At 33.5% G+C, this 23940-nt stretch overlaps 1 protein-coding gene across 2 annotated transcripts in view; it reads right to left on the reverse strand.

Annotated features, from left to right (window-relative positions):
• LOC129914502 (ELMO domain-containing protein 2) overlaps positions 1-22705 on the reverse strand; it is a 50655-nt gene extending 27950 nt beyond the window's left edge. The window contains exons 1-2 of one of the 2 annotated variants that reach the window (XM_055993799.1): positions 22612-22705; positions 21865-22535 (exon numbers count right to left, since the gene is read on the reverse strand). In XM_055993799.1, the coding sequence (XP_055849774.1) occupies positions 21865-22407 (543 nt within the window). In that variant the 5' untranslated portion in view covers positions 22408-22535; positions 22612-22705. Of the gene's footprint in view, positions 1-21864; positions 22536-22608 lie in introns of both variants that reach the window. The other variant, XM_055993797.1, reaches the window with a different exon arrangement.
• Positions 22706-23940: the final 1235 nt, after the last annotated feature.

Raw genomic sequence — 23940 nt, forward strand, 5'->3', positions numbered from 1 at the left:
CAATGTTCATTCATCACTGAAAAATGTGTTCAGCGACTAAAACTTAAAAAGTATCCGTATAATGCGTAGTCAGGTGCATCGGATCATCAATTTCAAAAGCCTGCAAAAGTTTTGTAGAATTTCTTTTAAAATCTTGTACAAATTCTAGTTTCGAAACACTAGCAAAAGCACTAGTTATGTCATCAATTAGTGACTATCTCCATAAATATCCAGTTCCTTCCGCTATACCAAAAGAATTCCACAATATTACACTTGCTGATCCACATTTTTCTGAGCCTGGTGCTATAGATATACTCATTGGTGCTGACATTTTCCACGAAATAATTCCTGATGGTGTAATAAAACCTCAAAACGGACCTTTGGCCCAGTGTACTCAACTGGGTTGGAAATTATCTGGTCATATTAATTCAAAAAATAATTTACCTATTCAAAACACAAGTTCTTTTCATACACTCGTCAATGCAATCGATAATTCACTTCGAAAACTCTGGGAACTGGAAGAAGTTATCTTTTCTAGAATTTTCACTCCCGAAGAAATAGCTTGTGACGATTACTTTCAAAATACATTTTCTCGTTCTTCTACTAGAAGATATATAGTAAAACTTCCTTTCAAATCCAAAGTCCTCAATGAAGACTAACCGATCTTTCAAAATTCTTTGGCTAATGCTCAAAAACGGTTGACTCATCTCGAACAAAGAGTGTTTTCAAAAAATCCCACTCTCAAAGAAGAGTATTCGAAATTCATGACGAATACATAAACCCCAGCCATATGAAATTTAAATGTAATCTTCAAGATCTTCTTCCTAATGAAAATAGTTTCATACTACCACATCATGGAGAATGGAAGGAAAGTAGCTCTACAACAAAACTAAGGGTTGTTTTTGATGGATCATCAAAACCACTGAACTCCACTTCTCTCAATGAAGAGCTTCTTGCCGGTCATTCGTTACAAAATGATCTATCATCAGTAATTTTGAAATGGCGTAAATTTCTTTTCGTTCTTACATCGGACATTGAGAAAATGTTCCGACAAATCATTGTTCATCCGGACGAAACAAAGTTTCAACGGATCTTATGGCGTCCCAATACATTCAGTTCGCTGCAATTGTTTGAACTGCAAACAGTTACCTATGGATGGTATCACTTGTGCTCCGTATCTTTCAATCAAAGTTCTGCAACAACTAGCGCATGACGAAGCAGACAGTTTTCCTCAAGGCGCTGAAGTATTGAAAAATGACATTTATGTTGACGATATTATTTCTGGTGCTGATGACATTACTTTAGCAAAAACAATTCAAAAGCAACTAAAGGAGCTTGGAAGTTCCGGACCTCAAATTGTCCAGAACTCCTCTCTGATTTACAACCAGAAGATTGTGAGTTTTCATTCGACGCCGATGTATCAAATTCATCAGTTAAAACATTGGGTTTATTTTGGAACCCAAAATACGATTACTTTTTCTTCAAAATATCGCTTCCTATATGCAATGTTTTCACAAAACGAACCTTTCTATCCGATGCATCGATATACCACCAACTATAATTCTGGCTAAAATATATTTTCAACAACTTTGGTTGGAAGGTATTAAATGGGATGATCTTCTACCACTTAAATTACGTTCCGATTGGGAACATTATAGAAATAACTTACCATCCTTACAAACTATAAAAATACCTATATGGTTAGGCACTACGAGTTCCTTATGAGTAGAAATTCATAGCTTTTCCGATGCCTCAAACCATGCCTACTCTGCAGTCTTATACTGTAGAACTCAGAGACCTGACGGTCAGATTTTGTCAATATTATTGCTGCAAAAACTAGAGTTGCTCCAATTAAACAAATTTTATTACCACGACTTGAGTTGTGCGGTGCAGTTCTCTTGTCTAAACTGTTTAAAAAATTCTTATCTGTTTCTCAATTTGAAAATACAAACTTGGAATCATATCATTGGACCGATTCAACCATAGTTCTTGGCTGGAGTCGTGCTTTACCCATTCGTTGGAAAACCTTTGTCGCCAACCGTGTAAGCGAAATTCAAGAAACGACAAATGCTAATCAACGGTTCCATGTAAGTTCAGCTGATTGCGCTTCAAGAGGAGTTCAATCTCAAGATTTAAAAAACCATGAACTTTGGTGGAATGGTCCTCGATGGTTATACCGCCCAAAATCCGAGTGGCCAAGTCAAGATACTTCTCGATTTTATACAAATCTTGAGCAAAAAACCAAAATATTTGCGTTTACTAATGTAATTGTTACTCGATTTTCCACTAATCTCTTAAGCAGATTCAGCTCACTAAACCCTTTATTACGAGTAACATCACATATTTTTAGAATTCACCATAGAAGAATGAGAATTTACAGTGGTTACTTAAAGGCTATAGAAGTTCAAGCTGCATTAAAGCATCTCATCACACTTTCACAATCCTTATCATTTTCCAACGAAATAAGAAAGCTTAAATCTAAAAATGATATTTCTCCAAAAGTGAAATACTTAATTTACATACCTTCATCGATAAAAATCACCAACTTCGCGTTGGAGGTCGACTTCGTTTTGCAAACTTAGACGATGATTCAAAATATCCCTTAATTCTATCAGGTTCTTGTAAGTTATCAAAACTTATAGTTGCTGATGCGCACTTACAAACCCTACACGGTGGACCTCAATTAATTATATCTTATATTCGAACCAAGAATTGGATAACAAATTTGAGAAATGTTGCAAAGACAGCATATCATTCTTGTGTTACTTGCACTCGTTCCAACAAAATACGCACGACGCAATTAATGGGTTCACTGCCCAAGGTAAGGGTGAATGAAAGCAGGGCATTTCGACACAGCGGTGTGGATTATGCTGGTCCTTTCGACCTTAAGCTATCCAAAGGCAGATCGCCGAAAACCTACAAGGGTTTCATCTGTATTTTCATTTGTTTGGTTACAAAAGCTATTCATATCGAGCTTGTCTCAGATATGACTTCCGAAGGATTTTTGGCTGCATTCAGAAGGTTCACCGCACGAAGAGGAAGCTGTAGTCACTTGTACAGTGACAATGGAACCAACTTTGTGGGAGCCAACAAGGAGCTTATAAGGATGAATCGTCAATTTCTTCAACTACTTTCGCCTGACATCCGTGCCCAAATGGAAAATGAAGGAACCTCATGGAGTTTCATTCCGCCTGCCTCGCCACACTTTGGTGGATTACACGGTGCGACACTGAAAATACACCCGAGAAATAACATAGTGTAGGGTGTTCGTATGGTCGAATAATGCATAAAAATATTTTTGTTATATTTTTGGAACCCTCCATTTTTTTTTTTTATTTACAAAAAACATGATATAATTAACTAGTTTTTTATTTATTTACTACAGTACTTTTTCTTAAATCGGGAACACGTTTTTTGAATATCGATGTGACTTAAAGAATGAATACAAAACTAATTTTTTATATAACTATGAATTGAATTTGCATTTTAAATATACATGCTATGCTTATTTGTGAATAAAAATGTATGTTTTTTAAATTTTTGGCATTAAACGTGTAAAAAGCGATTTTTGAAAAAGTCTGAAAAAATGACTTTTTTTACCAAGCTAAATCTCTAAAATTATAACAATTAAAAATCTGAAAAATTTTCACATGATAGCTACACTTATTAAATTTGAGTCTGTAAAGTTTAAAATTTTTTGAACGAATGGTTTGGCTGGAATTTAAAATTGATCGAACAAGGTCCAAGAAACCCCATGTTATTCCCATAAGAAACTTCAACCGCTTGGCGGCACGGGTTAGAATTAAGTTAGAGACTTGAAACCTGGAAAATATTTTTTTTAGTTTATTTCCAACCATATAAGATCCTAGGAGCATAGAAATTCTTATTATTTTAAAATAATGAACACCCTATTGTGCACCTTGCAATTCACATCATGAAAAGCCAAATTTTCTATTTACGAAAAAATAACATAGATTCCGCAGTTTTGGTCAATTTCAATAAAAAAAATACGCCAATTTGTGCCTAAATGTATATTCTTTCAGAATATAACCTTACTTTATTTTTTTGTTTATTTTATTTTGCAAAAAAAAATTGGGTAAAGTTGAAAAAATTGGGAAAAAAATCACTTTTTCAAGATTTGTGGGATAAAAACCTACACTTAATTTGTTTAAACAATAGACTTATATACATCATTCAAAAGGTCTGGATTACATCGTAAGGTCTGTAAAAATGGTTTTTTGTAAATAAAAAAAAAAATGGAGGGTTCCAAAAATATAACAAAAATATTTTTATGCATTATTCGACCATACGAACAGCCTACACTATGTTATTTCTCGGGTGTATTTTTTTTTTTTTTATTTTGTAGCACAGTGTTATGGGAGGCAGGAGTAAAATCAGTTAAGTACCATCTTAAACGTGTTTTATCAAATAGATTTCATTCCTGTGAAGAAATGTATACACTTTTAGTTCAAATTGAATCCTCTCTTAATTCGACACCTCTGTGTCCACTAGAGTGACCGCAAGAAATCGATTTTCGAAATTTGGTCGGGGGACCCCATAAAATGTTTGCACTTCATCTCTTTTTGAGGTAAGTACTGAAAATTTAAATTGATGACAATATTTTTTTTTTGTTAGTATAACTAAACAAATTTAGCATCTAAGTTATGTGTAACAACACTACCTTTAATTAAATATATAAAAAGTGAAAATAACCCCCTCTGTTTGGAAGCTAGAGGTAATTTTCTGCGAAAAACAGTGAAAAACAGAGATTTTTGATACTTTGAGCGAGTGTCGGCACCATTTAGACTTATCCAATCGAGCTGAAATTTTGGCTATCTAAAAATCTGCAAAGGCGGAACATTTAATGGGGTTCCCCCGAAAAAAATTCGACAAAAATTTTTTTCTATGGGAGTTGCGGTCACTCTAGTGTCCACTCACTGATGATCCTACAGACCTAAGTGTACTCACTCCTGCCCATTTTCTGATTGGTGAGCCTATGAACATCGTTCCAGAACCGTCCCTACTTGACGTCAAAACCAACAGACTCAACAGATGGCAACATAGCAAATGTTCCAGCACTTCTGGCATAGATGGCAAAAGGAGTATCTTTCCCGACTGCAACAACGTCCGTAATGGACCCAATCCAAAAGAAACATCGAAATAAACGACATAGTCATACTTTAAGATGAGAGACATCCTCCAGCGAAGTGGCCATTGGCCAGAGTAGTGGAGACGCATCCTGGTACAGACGGCATATGCAGAGTTGAATCTGTATATGCTCACGGAAAACAATTCAAACGCCCAATCACAAAGCTATGTTTACTCCCTGAAGTAAACAAACCAAACCTATCACTAAACGTTTTTTAATCAACATACAACAAAATTCAACTTTATTTAAAAACCAGCAACATCAACAGTATTCAAAATCATCATCAACGGCAGCGAGTATCAGGCGCTACAAAACCTGATCCAATATTCAACATTCATTTAATTTATATTGAATATAAGAGGAGATGCTTATATACCAATCTTTTTTTATATTTTGTATCTTTAATTGTATCTTTTTATTAAGAACAGTAGTTCTTCCCCAGCGGTATGTTTGAAATCTATTACAATCCATGGGCGGGCGAGCACCCCAAACATAGTAAGAAAAATTGTCAGGTAAATTTTCAGGTGTTATAAATGAAAAAAGTTGATCAATTCAGGGTTAATCCAATACGGTATCACTTTATTGTATCCTTATTTAAGTCTGAATGTTTAAAAAATAATTGACGAATTGTTAATGTTTCATAAATTAATTTATCAACAAGTCCAGCTACGTAAAAACAGAATATAAAAGGGGTTTTTTAGAAAAAAAGTCGTTTTAGTTTTTTGTTAATTTCTCGAAAACGACAACATATTTTTGAATCTGGTTTTCTGTTTTTGTTTAAAAATAAATAAAAGCATCGAATTTTAAAAATTAAATAAGTACTTAATTACATGAAATTTTGAAAAAAAATTAGTTTGAAATCCAATTATTTTTTTCAAAGTTTTGATTTTAAAAATTAATTTTTCAAAAAACTGTACCATAAAATGGCTTTGTTTACAAATTTTGTAAAACACTAATGTTTTGGCTTTACAAAAAAGTATAGCACGTTATTGTAAGTATAACCGTTGATTTTAAATAATTTTTTTTCCAAATTAAGTCAATTTTTTTTTAAATTGCCCCTCCTCGCTAAACGAACGGGAATTATAGACCCCCCCTCCCATACGATTTTTTTCTTGTCTCGACCTAACCTACACGCTCTAGCTTTTTGGCACATTACTCCTGAATCACGCTGTATAACAATAACACTGTGTTACAAATTAGGTTTCAAAATATACGCGGGCGGAGACCCATCACTTTTTTAGAGCTAATCGCACTGATTACGAAACGGTATTTAAAAAGTCCCTAACACCCCCAAAATCTGGAGTTAGGGGCAAAAACCGTTTTTTTGGACCTTCACCCATTGAAAAAAATCTAGCTTCGTCGAAATTTTACCCATTTTTGATTTTTTTAACTTTGAAATCGATTATTTCAAAAACAATTGGTTGAAATATATTGATTTAAAAATAAAAATAAATGTACAATTTCTGCCTTTTGGAAATGGTATCACCTATAACTGTAAGTGTTGCCGTTGTTTTTAAATAATTTTTTTTTATTTTCATACTTTTTTTTAGAAAATAGCCCCTCCCTCCTAAAGGGGGGAGATAGACCCTACTCCCATAGTAAAAAATGATTGTATTAAACTTCTCTACAAAAAACCATTATCGAATCCTGGCACCCAATTTATCGTACTAGGCAAGGCGCAACGTTTTATCTACGTAAAAATTTATATTTTTTATGAAACACATTATTTATGGTTTTTTTAAAATAAAAAAAATAAAATATTGGCATTTAAGCATTAACTTCATTGGCTTAAAAGTGTAAAAGTACAAAAGTGAAAATTTTCAAACGTATTTCTGGATGAAAAACTTAAAAAATGATACAGAAAACATAAATTTGTGGTCTAAAAAACAATTAGGTATATACCTAATATACTCTTTTTACAAAAAAATTTGGCTAGCGAGAAAAAAAAAATAACAAATGGAAAGAATAATTTCAAATAAGGGCGCCCTACTGTTGCAGCGCCTTACTATCTCCAAACAAAAATAAATACACCCCTGTTTGTGAGATTTTCAATTTGACAGCTGTGGATTGAAAAAAATTCAAGAAAAAAGGACACTTTTATTTTAACAAATTTTATTATTTTTATGACTTAATTCTACCAGAAACCAATTCTAAATTATTCTACGATAATTTATTTATATGAATAAATTCACTTTATATACATTTATGTTGCAAATAAAGTGTATTTACCTGTGAAACGAAAGGATCTATGAATGGTTATAAAAAAAGCTTTGCACATTTTTACACAGCAATCCATTATTGTTTTTTTTGTTTTATTGTTTTTTATTAACTAAGACTTATTTTTTCACTATTTAATTCTATAAAAGTTTTTGCAATAATTGTGTTAAAGAATGATTTTAAGGGATTTTTGAATTACACTTTGGTTTTAATCACACACCAGAATGACAGCTTTGGATTTATTTTTGACAGTTTTTTTTTCCACGCTATCCTTCACACTACACTTTAAAAAAAAAAAAAAACTACACTTTAAAGCCAGCAGAACCATAATAAGCGGATGGAGTCGGAAGCTACTGTCAATTGTTGTTGTTTTCTTTGTATTTTCGAGAAGTTTACATCCGCTGTTCCCCTCCGTTTTATCCGACGCATCCGACAATAATAGTTCTGGCTTAAAAGTGATATACACCAATTCCTGTACTTCTTATTCTTAGGAAATTTGTGCCCACTGATATTGGGGTGGCATGAAATGTCCAAATTTATTTCTTCTTAGAAAACAAGAAATAAATACAGACATTTATATCTGAATGTAACAAAAATTTAGACATGCTGATGATGGGACTCTACAAGAAATATTGACTACATGACATGGATGTCCATGGTTATGGATCGAATACTCTCAACCGCACGACATGAGTAAATTTCTCAGAATATAAGGAAAACATCTTGGATGCAAGGGAGATGGAAGAATTAAATTATTTTCACTTAAATAAAATGTAATTTGTGACAGAAATTTATGCGCGCATGTGTTCATTATGGTTAATTGTCATGTTTTCAGAAACAGAACGAAGCAATCCGTTCGATTTTGACATATGTATAAACCTATGCGAGCTCATGCCTATTATAGTTGGGCACATTGACTTAATATATATGGACTGCTAGAAGCATATTCAGGTTGGTTCCACTTGTTTCATCGCGATACTAGCGCCCTAAAAAAAGCGGAGAATAAGTGCAACATTTTTGACGAAGTCCGAAAGGAACAAATATAGAAAAACAGAGAAAGCACTACCTTTTTACGACAGATGTCATTCACTAAAAGTTTCCTCTTTTCGCCGTCTAAGGTTATACGGCTAGTAGAGCTAGAAAGATGTGGAATCATTTTTTTTTTCAATTTTTGTATGGAAAAGTCAAACGACTAGCAGTCCATATATAGTAGGTCAATGGTTGGGCATTAAGGCAATACCTAAACAAACCTGATGATAAAAATAGATACAAATAATTGATTTATTTTATTCAGTTAGCACATAATGCAATTTTTTAATAGGAATAAATTAATCTACATCGTGTAGTTCCGATAACCAATGAAAGATACAAAATATTTGCTATTTTTTACTTTGGTATACTTAGCGTAGTTCCTTCAACATCAAGTGCGGTCCTACCTTTATTTTCATCATTCTTTCATCCAAAATGATTGGAAAGTGGAAGTGTTCATCGCTTTTGACAGGATCTTCGGAATAAGAGAAGCATTTCGGTCAGATACCTTACATCAATCTATAACATACAAAGTTTCTTTGTTAACAGAGTTTGCACTCAGCTCTTTTTTGAGGTCAGTACTGAAAACTTAAATTGAACACAAAAATTTTTTTTGTAAGACTAAACAAATTTAGCATCTGAATTATTCGTAAAAACACTACTTTTAACTTAATATATAAATAGTGCAAATAGCCTTATCTGTTTGAGAGTTAGAGCTAATTTTCTTCCCAAAACAGTGAAATTTTTGATACTTTGAGCGAGTGTCGGCACCATTTAGACTTATCCAATCGAGCTGAAATTTTGGCTATCTAAAAATCTGCAAAGGCGGAACATTTAATTGGGTTCCCCCGAAAAAAATTCGACAAAAAATTTTCTCTATGGGAGTTGCGGTCACTCTAGTGTGCAGACATGTGTAGAATCCTACTTCAAATCTGCAGTAATGTAATCAAAAGTGATTTGTTAAGGCGTAGCACAGTGTGCAATTTTGCCAATCTAGCGGAACTAAATTCGTGGTTTCAAGTACACTTAATTTTTGCTATTAAAACCAGTTTAATTACATTAAATATGTATTTGTACAAGTGCCTTATTGATTTGTCTTATAATATTATGAGGAGTCTAAAAAAGTAATTTGCAATTCCCAAAATCTGATTTACGATTTTTGAAAATGTCGAAAATACGTTTTTGGCCTATAAATCTGAACAAAAAAAAAATATTGTATGGGGCCCTCACAAAAACTATTCACAAAAACCCTTTACGGATTCTGATAAATAGAATATTGAGCGAGGTCCTAAGCACTATTTCACGAAAGATACATGCGGATACATTTTTAAAACGCTGGACGACGTCAGAACAAATAATTGAAATAAAGAGACCTTAGGCTCGAAACAAACTTAAATTTTCTTCCATTTTAAGACTTAACAACATATTTTTTTTTGCGGTAACATCATAATAGAATACCAAAAAATAATAAAAAAAAAAATGTTTGTCCAGCTAGCTTTGATAAATAATAAAATACACAACTATTAGTTTCACTCAAAAAAATACATGTATCTTTAAATATATTTTTGCTTAAAATTTTTGCATAAGGAGTACAGCCATCGCGTTCATTTCAGATTTATTTTGTTGAAAAATATCTATATTTAATATTTGGTAAGTATAAGCTTCCTACATATAATAGCCAAGGTTCTGGAGCCAGTCAAAAACCATGAAAAATCAGCAAAATTACCAGTTTTTCAAAAATTATTTTTAATTCAGGAATAATTATTACGTAATTTTTTAATTTTTATTCAAAAATTACTACTCTTAAGCTTTAAAATATCGTTTCAAACAAAAAGATATCTTTAGTAGACGCAAAGCTATAATAACATAAAAATGACCTTCTGAAAAAGTTCGAATGCGGGTAGCGGGGAAACCACGCAACTTAAAATTAAATCATCATGGATTTGCTTCCTTACAGTCCTAGAGAACATTCCTACAAAGTTTGATCAAAATCTAAAATGAGACAGCAATTCCAATTGACGCTTGCATACGGAATGACAGTAAACGGTCCATAAAAACTGTTGTAATCGAGAGCGGTGAAATTTTTTTTTTAACTTTCTTATTTGACCCTTTTATAATGCAGCCCTATACTCGTTTTTCAGATGCATCGACTTTCCCTGGATTCCGAGGTATAAAGCTAATTTGACTCCACTATATGTAAAACAAACTAATTTTAAAATACAGAACATTTACAGTACCTTGCCATATTATTAGGCCCAAGCGAAAAAAATACAATTTTTCTGTTCAGTTTTTGCTCAGTTTTTAAAGTTTTTGTCGAAATATCTTAAATTTTTTTGTCCCATTTACTTGCAAATATCATGTAGATATGTATTGACTTGAAAAAAGTTTAAAATTCATACTTTTTGATAAAAATAACGTACAAAAGGGGATAAGCTCCAAAAAACGTACCCTGTGGAATTCACGCCCGGATAATTACCAGACCGGTCCAATACTTAATTTCTTGTACCGAGGAATAACGTGACATTCTTAACTTTATGGCAAGGACCCAATCTTGCATAAATGTATAAGCTTAGAGCCTCGAGCCTATTCCGAAATCGTAGAATCAAAACGTTCCCAAGCTCCTTTTTGTGTTGGTCTGGAGTTATGGCGTTTTCCACAATATAAAAATAACTTCATCCTTTCCCTGAGATAGTACAACAACCAATAATGACCAGAGGATGTTTTTTTATTGGAAGAACGTACTTTGAATAGCTGTGCTCGTCTGGTCTTATAAAAAAGAAAAAAATTACCCCAAATCTAAGAACATTTTTTACATTCCAGACGATCAGTGCTTCTTTATTTATGCAAGATTGGGTCCTTGCCATAAAGTTAAGAATGTCACGTTATTCCTCGGTACAAGAAATTAAGTATTGGACCGGTCTGGTAATTATCCGGGCGTGAATTCCACAGGGTACGTTTTTTGGAGCTTATCCCCTTTTGTACGTTATTTTTATCAAAAAGTATGAATTTTAAACTTTTTTCAAGTCAATACATATCTACATGATATGTGCAAGTAAATGGGACAAAAAAATTCAACATATTTCGACAAAAACTTTAAAAACTGAGCAAAAACTGAACCGAAAAATTGTATTTTTTTCGCTTGGGCCTAATAATATGGCAAGGTACTGTATGTCGATTTGCATGTGTTTACATTTACCCCAGAATATTTTTCATAATGGGAAAATGTAAACATATATTTTTGCTGAAATTATTGGTTATAATAAAAATAAAGTATTTTTAGTCAACTACTATTGCTAAAGTGCTGCGGAGTCACATTTTAAAGTAGCCAACAACATCATTTTCAGTGGATAATTTTGCAAAATCGGTCTTTGACGTAAAAAAAAAAATATGACGTTCAGAGCTGCTCAGGATGCATATTGGGTGCCTATATAAAGAATCAAAGGAAGAAAACAAAAACTTTTATTGGAATTTGAAAAAGTATTTGTCAAATACCTTCTTCAACGTTTTTCAACTCGTTATCCATATGATAAAGAGGAAATTCTAAATTTTAAACCACTGTTTACATTTACCTCGAATTTGTAAAAAAACACAAACATGGTGGGGTATTTGTAAACATGCCATATTTGACAGTAATTTAAACAATTTGGGAAATATTTGTTTATATTTAAAAAAAAAAAGAATTGCAATCATTTCATATTTGCATTTGAAGATACATGTCAAGTTGTTCCGTGAAAACATATTAAAATTTAAAGTCAAAAGAAAAAAAAGACATGAAATTGTTTACATTTACCCACATTGACCCTAATCCATTTTCCAATTCCGAGTCTAATGGATTAAGAGGTGAAAAGGGAAAGAAAATAGGAAAGTCTCAGATTTCATGTTCAATTTGTGACATGTGTCATCAGTCTAAAAAAAAATGGAATCAAATATCTGACTAGATTTTTCTCAAGATTCATACACACTTCTGTTTGAAATTTCTCTGAACATTTATAAAATCGTCGCTTCAGAAGCAAAGTGTCCTATCTCAAAATTTAGCGATTAGTTAAGTATGCAGAAAAATTAACAAAACAATAAGCTATTTTCTGGTCCAACCTTCATTAAAACACCTCTTCGAATAAAAATGAAATAGAAAAAACCCAGACCTAGGAATAAGAATATGTTTGAACTTCGAACGAACATCGTTCGATTATTAGGTATACAAGAAAAAAAGAAATAGAAAGAAGAAAAGAAGTAGATACGCATACGCGCATCGTCGCGCATCGTCGCATACGTTAACTCGTGAACGAAATCTGTTCATTTGGCATGATGTCATACGTACAGCAAACGACTTCGTATTCAACTGAACGGAATGTCATTCGTTTGGTTTGAAGCTTTCGAACAAAATTGTTAACGGGTTCAAACAGTAAAAAAAATATAAGTATATTTATTTTAAAAGTAATCAGACTGTTTGAAATCACGAAAACATACATTAGGGCATATATTAACAAAATAAAATTTCACCAAAAGAGCTCAAAGCATTAGCGCCAGCCCCCATTGCAGACCATTGATTTAAAAAAAAAATAATTCCTCAAATTAGAATTACAATATGGAAATAAATAGATCTTAAAACTAAAACGACGTGATTAGCCAAAAAAATAATAAAACTCTTAAAATGTATTAAAATAAAATGCACGACTGGGGTCGCACGTACTTGCTCTTTGGTAAAAATAGATCTTATCTTAAAGCTTTTTATAAAAAAATGAGGCAAAGTTATAATTACATTTAACTAAACCATTTCCCATAGTGTAAAAAAGTACATAAAATCTGTTTTTATAATTAATAAAACATCGGTTTTAAAGGTTTTGATCACAAAACTGATTTCTTGTATGAAAAGGAATTTTTATAAAAAAAAATTTGAAAATAGTTAGAGCCATTTTTTAAAAAATTGCGAGACCCACTTTTTCGGAATTCTCCATCATTGTGATGTTAGTTTTGATTAAAACCTCAATTTTTTTTCGACACGAAAACCCTATAAAACAAGTAAAAAAATTCCTGCGAAAAGTGGGAATCGAACCCACGTCATTTAAGCCCCCATATCTTTAGAAGGCAACATTGCTTCTTGAGTCAGGCGCCTTAGACCGCTCGGCTCGGGGTCGACGAAGTCAAATTTGTCACAGAATATAATTAAGCCTATGCAGTTGTAGGTCTCCAAAAATTACGTTCTGTTTGCTAACGTATGCCGTCATCCCAATCACTGTGCTCGTTTAATGTATCACGTAATTGTCTTTCGTAGACTTGAGGTTTCGTCAACGGATGCGACAATTTGGCCGTTTTTTTTTTTGTTCGTTTGTACGATTTACTCTTTTTTGGAGAAGAAGAAGCGGTGCACACACCAAAGTATGCCTTTTTTATTAGTACACATCATTTCGTCTGGGTATAGGAAATCAAGTGTATGTATTCGTTCTTTTGGAAAAAAAGATATAGGTATTATTTCCCGGGATGAGATAAGAAGACTTTGAGGGATGATTCTGTTAAATATTGGTCTTTAACAATATATACGTTTACAATAATTATTTACTTTGATATATTTACTGTACTAAATTTATGAATAGTGTTTCTGATAATTATGTTTTATTAATTTTGTAATTAATATTTTTTCATTCAATCAAATACTTTTGCTTAATAAACGTTGTTCCTGTTTATATTATTATAAACATTCTTTTTATTAAGAACATTCTTCTTTTGGGAACCTGCATAATATTTCACAGGTTATGGGCCCAGGACCAAGAGTTCCATAGAAATAAAATTATTGCGATTATTTCCAATTGAAGAATATTTTAAGGGCAAGAATTTTCAACTATTTTAATTTGAATTTGAAAATCCACATACAATTGAAATGGCTGGCAATGTTCCCACGTATAGGAATTACTTTCAAAAGAAAACTATGATACGTGGAGCATGCAAGCTGAAGCACTACTTACAAAAAATGATTTGTGGGAATATGTCTCGGGGGCATCTGTAAAGCCAACTGAACCTCCTGCTGCAGTTCAAGAATGGTGTAAACAAGATCGAAAGGCCAGAGCTGACCTGATTTTGTCCATTCATCCTTTGGAACTTAAGCAGATTCGTGGATGCGAAACATCACGAAGTGTATGGCTCAAGTTAGAGTAAATTTACGCTTCAAAGGGTCCTGCTAGGAAAGCATCGCTGTTGAAACAATTAATGCTTCAAAAGCTAGATGATAGCGGTGATGTGAGGGAGCATATGGCAAATTTTTTCGATGCGGTGGATAAGCTTGAAAGCATGAAAGTGACCATAAATGGTGATTTATTGTCAATAATGTTTTTGTATAGCCTTCCGTCTTCTTTCGAAAATTTCCGATGTGCGATCGAATCTCGCGATGATGTTCCTTCTGCTGAAGCATTGAAAGTCAAAATTATTGAAGAATGCGAAGCAAGAAAGCAATCAACTGAGGGTGCAGTTATTGCAATGTCAGCAAAGAATTCAAGAGGTTCGTTTAAGACTCAAAATAGGTCTGGAGAATTATCGCAGAAACCTCTCGATAAAAAGGTAAAATGTTTTAAATGTGGTATTACAGGTCACAAGGCGAATGTGTGTCAAACTAAGAAGTCTAAATTCCCCAAAAAGAAGTCAAAGCAATATGCGCATAATACAGATCATTCGTTTGCTGTAAATTATCTTACGAATGCTCACGAAAGTAATATGTGCTATGCAAAGACGAATCGGGAATGGATTCTTGACAGTGGTTGGACATCTCATTTGTGCGGTGATGAAGTTCTTTTCCAATCCTTACATGAATCACCTAAGGTAAAGCTGAACCTTGCTAGCAATGCAACAGCCGAAGTCAAAGGGAGAAGTATTGTGCATATAACTGTGGCTAGCGATAAAGGTCCTCGCTTGATTGAGTTCAAGGACACTTTATTTGTCCCGGAGCTGCGAACAAATTTAATTTCAGTAGCAAGACTCACTAATAAGGGACATGAAGTCAAGTTTGGGAAGGAATTAGCTATTGTTCAAGCTAAAGATGGTACAATTTCTATGATTGCCGATAGAAGAGGTGATCTTTACATAGTAAGAGAACAGCTCAATTGCCCAAAATTGGTTGTCCGCCCTGATTGCTCCGAACTGTTGAAGTGGCATGAAAGGTTGGGTCATTTGAACAGCAAAGACATTTTAAAGCTGATTCAAATCGGTGGAATTCCTGCTATTAATACGAAAAACCATGAAAAACTTGAGTGCGATGTGTGCTTTAAAGGAAAGATGGTGGCACACCTTTTCCAAAATCTCGAGAATCTTGCGAAGAGAATTTAAAAGTAATCCATTCTGATGTTATTGGTCCATTTCGAAAGGAATCAATCTGTGGTGCAAAATATTTTGTCACATTTATAGATGAAAGTACTAGATGGTGCGAGGTTTACTTTCTGAAACAAAAAAGTGGCGTTTTCGATGCATTCAAAATGTATCAAAATTATGTTGAAAGGCAAACTGGTGCAAAAATAAAATATCTACAATCAGATAATGGTGGTGAGTATTGTAATGCTAATTTTGATCGATATCTTTCAGATAAAGGCATAAGGAGAAGGTTGACGATTCCTCATACTCCACAACAAAATGGTTTAGCCGAGAGGATGAACCCTCATGGACATGGCTAGATGCTTGATGATACAGTCTGGTCTGAGTGCTGGATTTTGGTCCGAAGCAGTAGCAACGGCAACTTATATCCGAAATCGTTGTCCTACTAGTGGTCTTAATGGTGAAATTCCTTTTGCTAAGTGGAATAAAGAGATTCCTCGATTAAAATATCTGAAGACATTTGGCTCGAAGATGCACATTTTGAACAAAAATCCAGGCAAGAATAAGCTAGCGGCAAGATCTGTTGAAGGAATTTTTGTTGGGTATCCGCGAGAAAGTAAAGGATATCGCGTATGGGTACCGAGTAAACGTCAAATTGTGCATAGTCGTGATCTGAAATTCGTTGAAGAGAAATCACAAGAACTTCCGAATGATTGTTATGCTGAAGTAGATGAGTTGTTCATTTTGTGGCAAAATGGAAAGCCCGAACGAAGCCAAGTTGAGGCAGAGCAGAGTCAATTGATAGATGAAATTATTTCTGAAGAAAAACCTGAATCAAACGAACCAAATTCACTTACCGATCTTAGAGAAGAGCTCCTGAAAGGCCACGTTTACTTCGCACTGGAAGCAGAGGGCGTCCAAGAAAACTTTTTAAAACAACATAATCGAAGGAAGAAAAAGAAGAAGAAAACCTTCAAATACTAGCTGAAACAGAAAACGAAAGTGAAGAGTTCGCTGGTGTAGTTGAGATTAGTGTCGCTGATGCTATGAGCAGTGACGAAACGTGGAATGGAAGGATGCCATGGAATCCGAAGTGATGAGTTGGCTCAAGAATGATACCATGGAAATAGTTGAGGTCAACAAGAAAAGTGATGTCGTTGGGTGCCGTTGGGTTTTGACCAACAAACATAACTCTGATGGTCAGGTCGAAAGACGAAAAGCTCGACTCGTAGCGAAAGAATATAGTCAGAAGCATGGAGTTAACTATCATCAAACATTTGCTCCAGTTGCAAGACTAGAAACTTGACGTTTGCTATTGGCTCTTGCTGTACAGTTTGACCTAAATGTATGGCAATTTGATGTTGTGACGGCATATTTAAATGCAACATTAAATGAGGATGACGATGAGAGTACCTGAAATGTTGCATGAGATATTGCAAAGAATTATTTCTAAACAAGGGGAAAATCGAACTTTGGAGAGCAAGCGAAGAAGATGCTGACCTGTTTTCAAAATGGAGGCAATGCTTGTAGGTTGAAAAAGGCTATTTATGGACTTAAACAGGCTGGTCGTCAATGGTATCTCAAACTCATGTTGACGACATATTAGTTGCTTCGTAAGATGCCAAAAGATTATCACAACTTAAGAAATTTTTGGAAGAAGATTTCGAAATTAAAGATCTTGGTTTGGCGAAATATTGTCTTGGTCTGGAAATCAATCAAGAAGAAGCTGGAAAAATTGGACTGTGTCAAAAGGGATATACACTAAGTCTTCTCAAACAATATGGAATGGAGAAGTGCAATCCAGTTGCGACACCTTCCGAAAAGAATGTAAGTTTTGACAATCCACCAGTTAATGATTCACAGGAAACATTTCCGTATCGAGAGCTTATTGGTGCCTTGATGTATGTTTCTGTGGCGACAAGGCCAGATATTGCAAATACTGTCTCATGATTAGGACAATTTACTTGCAATTCAAATAAGTGTCATTGGTTAGCAGCGAAGCGTGTGCTAAGATATCTGGCTGGAAGTGCAAGTCTTGGGCTTGTGTATACAAAAAAGAAAGAAGCCTTATGTGGATACACTGATGCTGATTGGGGAAATTGTGTCATAGATCGTCGATCGTATACTGGGTATGTGTTCTTACTTAGTGGTGTAGCAATTTTTTGGAAATCAACAAAACAACGAACTGTGGCCCTTTCCACTACAGAGGCTGTAGCTTCAGATAAACGAAGCTTCAAAGGAAGCAATTTACTTGAAAAGTATATTGCTGGAGCTTGGATTTTTGGACTTTGCTAAAACTAAAATTTTTGTTGATAATCGTGGTGCACTGTGTTTGGCAAATGATCATGTTTTTCATGCACGCACTAAACATATCGACATCAAACATCACTTTGTTCGAGAATCTGTTGTTGCTGGGATGTTTGTGTTGCAACATATACCAACTTATCAGATGACTTCAGATATTCTTACCAAGCCGTTGAGTCGTGAAGTTCACTCGAAATGCACTGAAGCACTTGGATTAAGAAAACTAAATTAATTTCATTATTGTTAACGTTTGTATTGAGAGGGCGTGTTAAATATGTATTGGTCTTTAACAATATGTACGTTTACAATAATTATTTACTTTGATATATTTACTGTATTAAATTTATGTATAGTGTTTCTGATAATAATACTTTATTAATTTTGTAATTAATATTTTTTCATTCAATCAAATACTTTTGCTTAATAAACATTGTTCCTGTTTATATTATTATAAACATTCTTTTTATTAAGAACATTCTTCTTTTGGGAACCTGCATAATATTTCACAGATTCTTGGGTATATTCTAAGAAAAAAATTGTTCTACAGTAACTCTCTATCTGCAAAAATGATACCCTTTAGCGATGATTTGAGAAAACGCTTACTTTGGCACGCTTTACCCATGTTTGTTAATGTTAATATAATAACTCCGTTAATACTTATGATAAAAACTTCAGTATGGTCTTGATTTTTAGAAGAAATGCTATTCTTTGTACATGCCGCTAAGAAATATTAAAATCTTTTTTAGTTGCTCAGATATTAATTTTTAAATGGAATTATTTTTTTTTTACCCATGATAATTTTTGACTTTGGGGCCGATTTTCTTCGATAAATGTGTTATAAACATAGTGTTTTATAAATTTATTTTTATGAAGAAAACAATAATGAACAAAAATCTTGTGCACAAGTTTGCCAGAAAATTCATAGACTTTATGATAAATGTGTTATAAAAAAAAAATAATTTCATCTAAAAATGAAGACATTAATGAAGTTTTTTTCATAAGTTTTAACGGAGTTATTAACATTAACATGAGTAAAGGCATGCCAAAGTAAGCGTTTTCTTAAATCATCGCTAAATGGTATCAACTTTGCAGGGTGGCGTTTTTGGAAAAACTCAAAAAATGAACTTTAAAGCGTGGCAGCCCTGTGCCTTGACAGGATTTCGCCAGGCAAACCATGTGCAAACTGTTTCTTTAGACACTACCCCTAGGAGAATATAGCTTTCAACTGGTATACCGACGTGGATAGGTCGTCCTAAGACGGGATTTTCTCTTTTAATATATTGAAATACGAAAATAAGAACTTTTTCAAAAAATCCCTCCGCGAAAACAGTAAGTTAAATTAAAAATTTGACAGATACGTGTCAAGTTATTTTATTTTTTCTAGGTAACTTATCAAAAAAAATTATTTAAAAAATCTTTCATTCGAATTTGACTGTCATGACTTTAAAAAGACTATATATCGAGTTGTAGATTGTTTACATTTTTTATTTGTATGTATGTGTGGCTTTCATATATTTATAATATCTATCGATTCCAATTTCAATTTTATTTCTATCGCGTTTTGCTTAGAAGATAGATTTTTGCCCTTTTTCTAAATTCACCTTCGTTTACCCTACTCAACCTTCAAATTTAAAAAAATCCTGAAAATTAAAATTTTTAAATTAAATTTCCTATGACATATTATTTTTTTTTAGAACTTTTAGGCTTGCCACATAAGCAGGGACGCGTATTAAAAAATACGCAAAAATAAACTTTAAGGCTTGGCAACCCTATGCCTTGACAGGATATCGCTAGGCAACCCATGTGCAATTTATTTCTTTAGTTACTACCTTTCAGAAAATATAACTCTCAACTGGTATAACGATGAGGGTAGGTCGTCCTATGGCGGGATCTTAGACTATAAGCAGCTAGCACTCATATATACATTAACACGTAAATCGTTGGTCTCATAAGAAAACCTCGTAACTCCACTTTTTTTCAAAAATGACTTTTGAATGCCATTCTTTAGAAAATATGTCAGCGGAGCAACCCAGAAAATTTGGGTCATTCCGAAAACTCTAAATAGACTTAAATTCAAATTTTTCTTCCCAACTACTCTGTTGTTTGTTTACTCTTTTGTCTCTCCTGTAAAATTTTGATTTTGGGAGTTACGAAGTTTTCGCATGAGACCGACGAAATGTTAATTCTATGTTAATAAATTATATAACGACAAAACGACATATTAATGTTACTATAGTTTTGTGTCTATTGAAGATATCGAGTTGATTTAAGATTTATTTTGTTAAAAAATATCTATATTTAATATTTGATAAGTATAATCCTCCTATAGCCAAGGTTCTGGAGCCAGTCAAAACCATGAAAAATCAGCAAAATTACCAGGTTTCAAAAATTGTTTTTAATTCAGGGATAATTAATACGTAATTGTTTAATATTTATTCAAAAAATACTATTCTTAAGCTTTAAAATGCCGTTTCAAACAAAAAGATATCTTCAATAGGCGCAAAACTATAGTAACATGAAAATGACTTTTTGCAAAAATTCGAATGCGGGTAGCGCGGAAACCACGCAACTTAAAATTAAATCCTCATGGATTTGCTTCTTTACAGTCCTAGAGAACATCCCTTCAAAGCTTGAGCAAAATTTAAAATGAGACAGCAATTCCGATTGAACGCTTTGATACGGAATGACAGTAAACTGCCCTTAAAACTTGTAATCGAGAAGAACTTTTAACTTTCTTATTTGACCTTTTAATAATACAGTCTGTAAAAACTCGTTTTACAGACTCATCGAATTTCCCTGGATACCGAGGTATAAATCTTATTTTACTCCACTATATAGTTTTTTATCAGATTTTAACTGTTTTCAATAAATTTTACATTAGTTTTTTGATATTTTATACAAGAAAAACACTAGTTACTTGGCCAGGCAGGCGCCAATTTCAATAGCTTTTATTATCTATAAAGTACTTTGCCTGGCCTGTTTTACTTTTTGGGTCCTCTGTCGTCCCGCTCACGCAACGTCGTTGCTCCGCATAGGGTATGTAAAGTCGCCAGGCAGACGTCAATGTCAACATCGTTTTAATTAAAAGTATTTTGCCTGGTCCCCTTAGCCAGAAAAAAAACTAAACCCCCCATTAACAATAACATCATTAAAACACGTGCAATAAAATTTCTTCTTAGAAAAAGTACTTTTTTTCAATGTTCTCAAAAACTAGACGGCATAGGAACAAATGATTTTCAGTATTTTACTAAAAATCAATATTTTATTAGAAAATTTTGTATTGAAATCCACAGTCCTTATCGAAAATTGAATCAAATGTAATTTTTTTTAAATTTTTTTTTCCAAATTTTAACTTTGAAATCGATTATTTCAAAAACTATTGATTGAAATAACTTGATTTAAAAACTTTAATAAAGTATAATATTCTGGCTTTTGTATCATTCATGACTGTAGGTGTTGCCGTCATTTTTAAATATTTTTTTTTTTATTTTGAGTCATTTTTTAGAAAATTGCCCCTCTCTCCTAAACAGGGGGGGGGGAAATAGACCTCCCCCTCCCATAGTAAAAACTGCTTATATTTAACTCCTCTACAAGAATCCGTTACTAATTTTTACCGCTTTAGTTATCGTACTTTCCACCAACTACTGAAGGGTCAACTCAAAATTAGTTGCTAATTAAATTTACAGAATGATATTAGCCCTGTTCCATTGGGAGTTGGCAAAGTACTTCTAGTAGTTCACTAGCGATTTTCAATGGAACGCACTTTCAACGAATTCAATACAAATCGTATCTCCTCGGGAAGAAGAGCATGAGTAGATGAAAGTACCAGATTAACCAAACATCTACTAGTAGTAAACTATCACATCCAATGGAACAGGGCTATTAAAACAAACCTGAAAGCCAATTTCCTGCCATTGCTTTGTAATTCTTGTCTCAAGTGGTGTATCAGGCATGAGTTCATTCCACAACTCAAGTAGTTTTCTTTCATGAACTATGTTTGCTGCATCATACGGTTCAGAACGCAATTTCTCCACTGCAATCATAAGCCTTTTATATCCCCATATCTGAGTTACACATTGTCCAAAGAGTGCGGGGAAATCTGGATGACAATGTGGCTTGATACACTTCTCACGCATTACAATCCCGACTGCTCGACCAGAAAAGCCAATAAACTCATTGTCATCGCAGTGTTCAACATGTTGGTTGAGGTCCTTAATAAGTTCTTGTATCCTGCGATTATGGGACATTGTCAATGAACGCTCCACTTGCTTAGTGCGGTTGGCACCTGCTTTCGCGCCATAGCAAATTCGTTGCAACTCGCAAAGTCGTGTAAAGGTGTGCAAGAACCATTTTATAAAAGGCCGTATTAATAAATGTAAAACGGGTAATATTTTCTTAAACAGGAACATAACCAAACAAAAAGTTTCCCGAAACATTTGGATATAATTAACAAAAATTAATCGAATCGATCTGTATAATTATTTCAGTGTCATGGGAACAACATTGCCGCTGGGTTTAGTTACGAGTTGCTTATGCCATCCCAGTATTTTATTTTAATTTTAAACTAATATGTAGGGATATAAAAATAAATTTCGTATTAATGTTAATTTATTAAAACAATTGCAAATGTGAATTACAACGATTAATGTTTTGCCAGTAATGTTGATTTTCATGGAAGAGGAAGTTGAAAAGGTAAACAAAGTTATGAAATGTCATGGTCATACAACAAAAAATACCAACCCTTCAAGCAAGAAAACTGAGCTCAACAAAGAAACTCCGACCTCAGACCGCGAAAATCGGGCTTGCTCTCACACACTTGCAACTTTTTGTGTATGAACACAAAGTCGAACGTGAATCGTGGTGAAAAATGAGAAAAGGAAAAGAAAGACAAGGCCAACAAGAGCCAAAGCGTCATTTTGTTATTTTTTGTTGAAGTGTTTGGTCGCGTCGTGTCTAGTGTCGTTGTTTGTATAATGTTAGTTTATTTATTATAAACAATTTTATTAAATTATAAACAATATGGAAAACAAAAAAGGTATGTTTTATAAATCGCTCAAAGTGTTTGGGTTAAAATGTTGTTTCTTCTTGTGTTGTAGATGTAATCGGTGCCGTGAAATAACGCCGAGCGAAATAACGCCGAATTCCAAAATTCGGCGTTATTTCACTTTACAAAAGCGAAACAACGCCGAATTTCAACATTCGGCCTTATTGCGCTTTGTCAAAGTGAAATAACGCCGAGTCCCAAGTGAGAAATAAGGCCGAATGCTAGAAAAGTGAGCATAGAAGTGGACCTAAGTTAACCCGTATATTAATATGCTAAACTTTTTTATTTTCAAAGGCATATAGGGCCCTAATTTATTAACTCAGAATGGCCCCAATACCAATTTGGGACTTATGTCCATCCAATCGAGGTATAGGTTCCAAAAAAGTTTTTTGTCTTATGTGCCTCTTATTTATTCATTAATAGATTAGTCTCAAGAAGGTACAAAAACATGTCGCAGGGACAAAAGGCCCAGGGATGTAGCACCCACTTTTTATTTATGGGAGTTATGTTCCACTTGAGTGGGTTGACATTTAATTTAAGAATTATATCCCACTTGAGTGGGACATAAGCTCTATATATTTTTCATTTAAATGGGACATAAGCCCCACACTTTTCGAAATATAAAACAATAATGAACAATTATAACTTTTGTTATATTTTATTCGCTTTTTGTTCCAGATTCTTTTAATGCAAAAGAAACTTTGAATAAGATAATGATAAGATAGAAATAGATCCCACCTGTTTTAATTAGTGGAAAGCAAAGCGGAAAAAAATTTCTTACATGAGAATCTATTTAATTTTTGGAACCCAAACTCGAAGCGGAAAAAAATTTTGCCCACGGGAGAATCAATTTTGAGGTGTAAAAATTAAAATTCGCGCGAATTTTTATTTTCACACCTCAAAATTGATTCTCTCGTGGGCAAAA

Source organism: Episyrphus balteatus, chromosome 3 (genome assembly GCF_945859705.1).
Source record: "Episyrphus balteatus chromosome 3, idEpiBalt1.1, whole genome shotgun sequence".
Lineage (NCBI taxonomy): Eukaryota > Metazoa > Arthropoda > Insecta > Diptera > Syrphidae > Episyrphus > Episyrphus balteatus.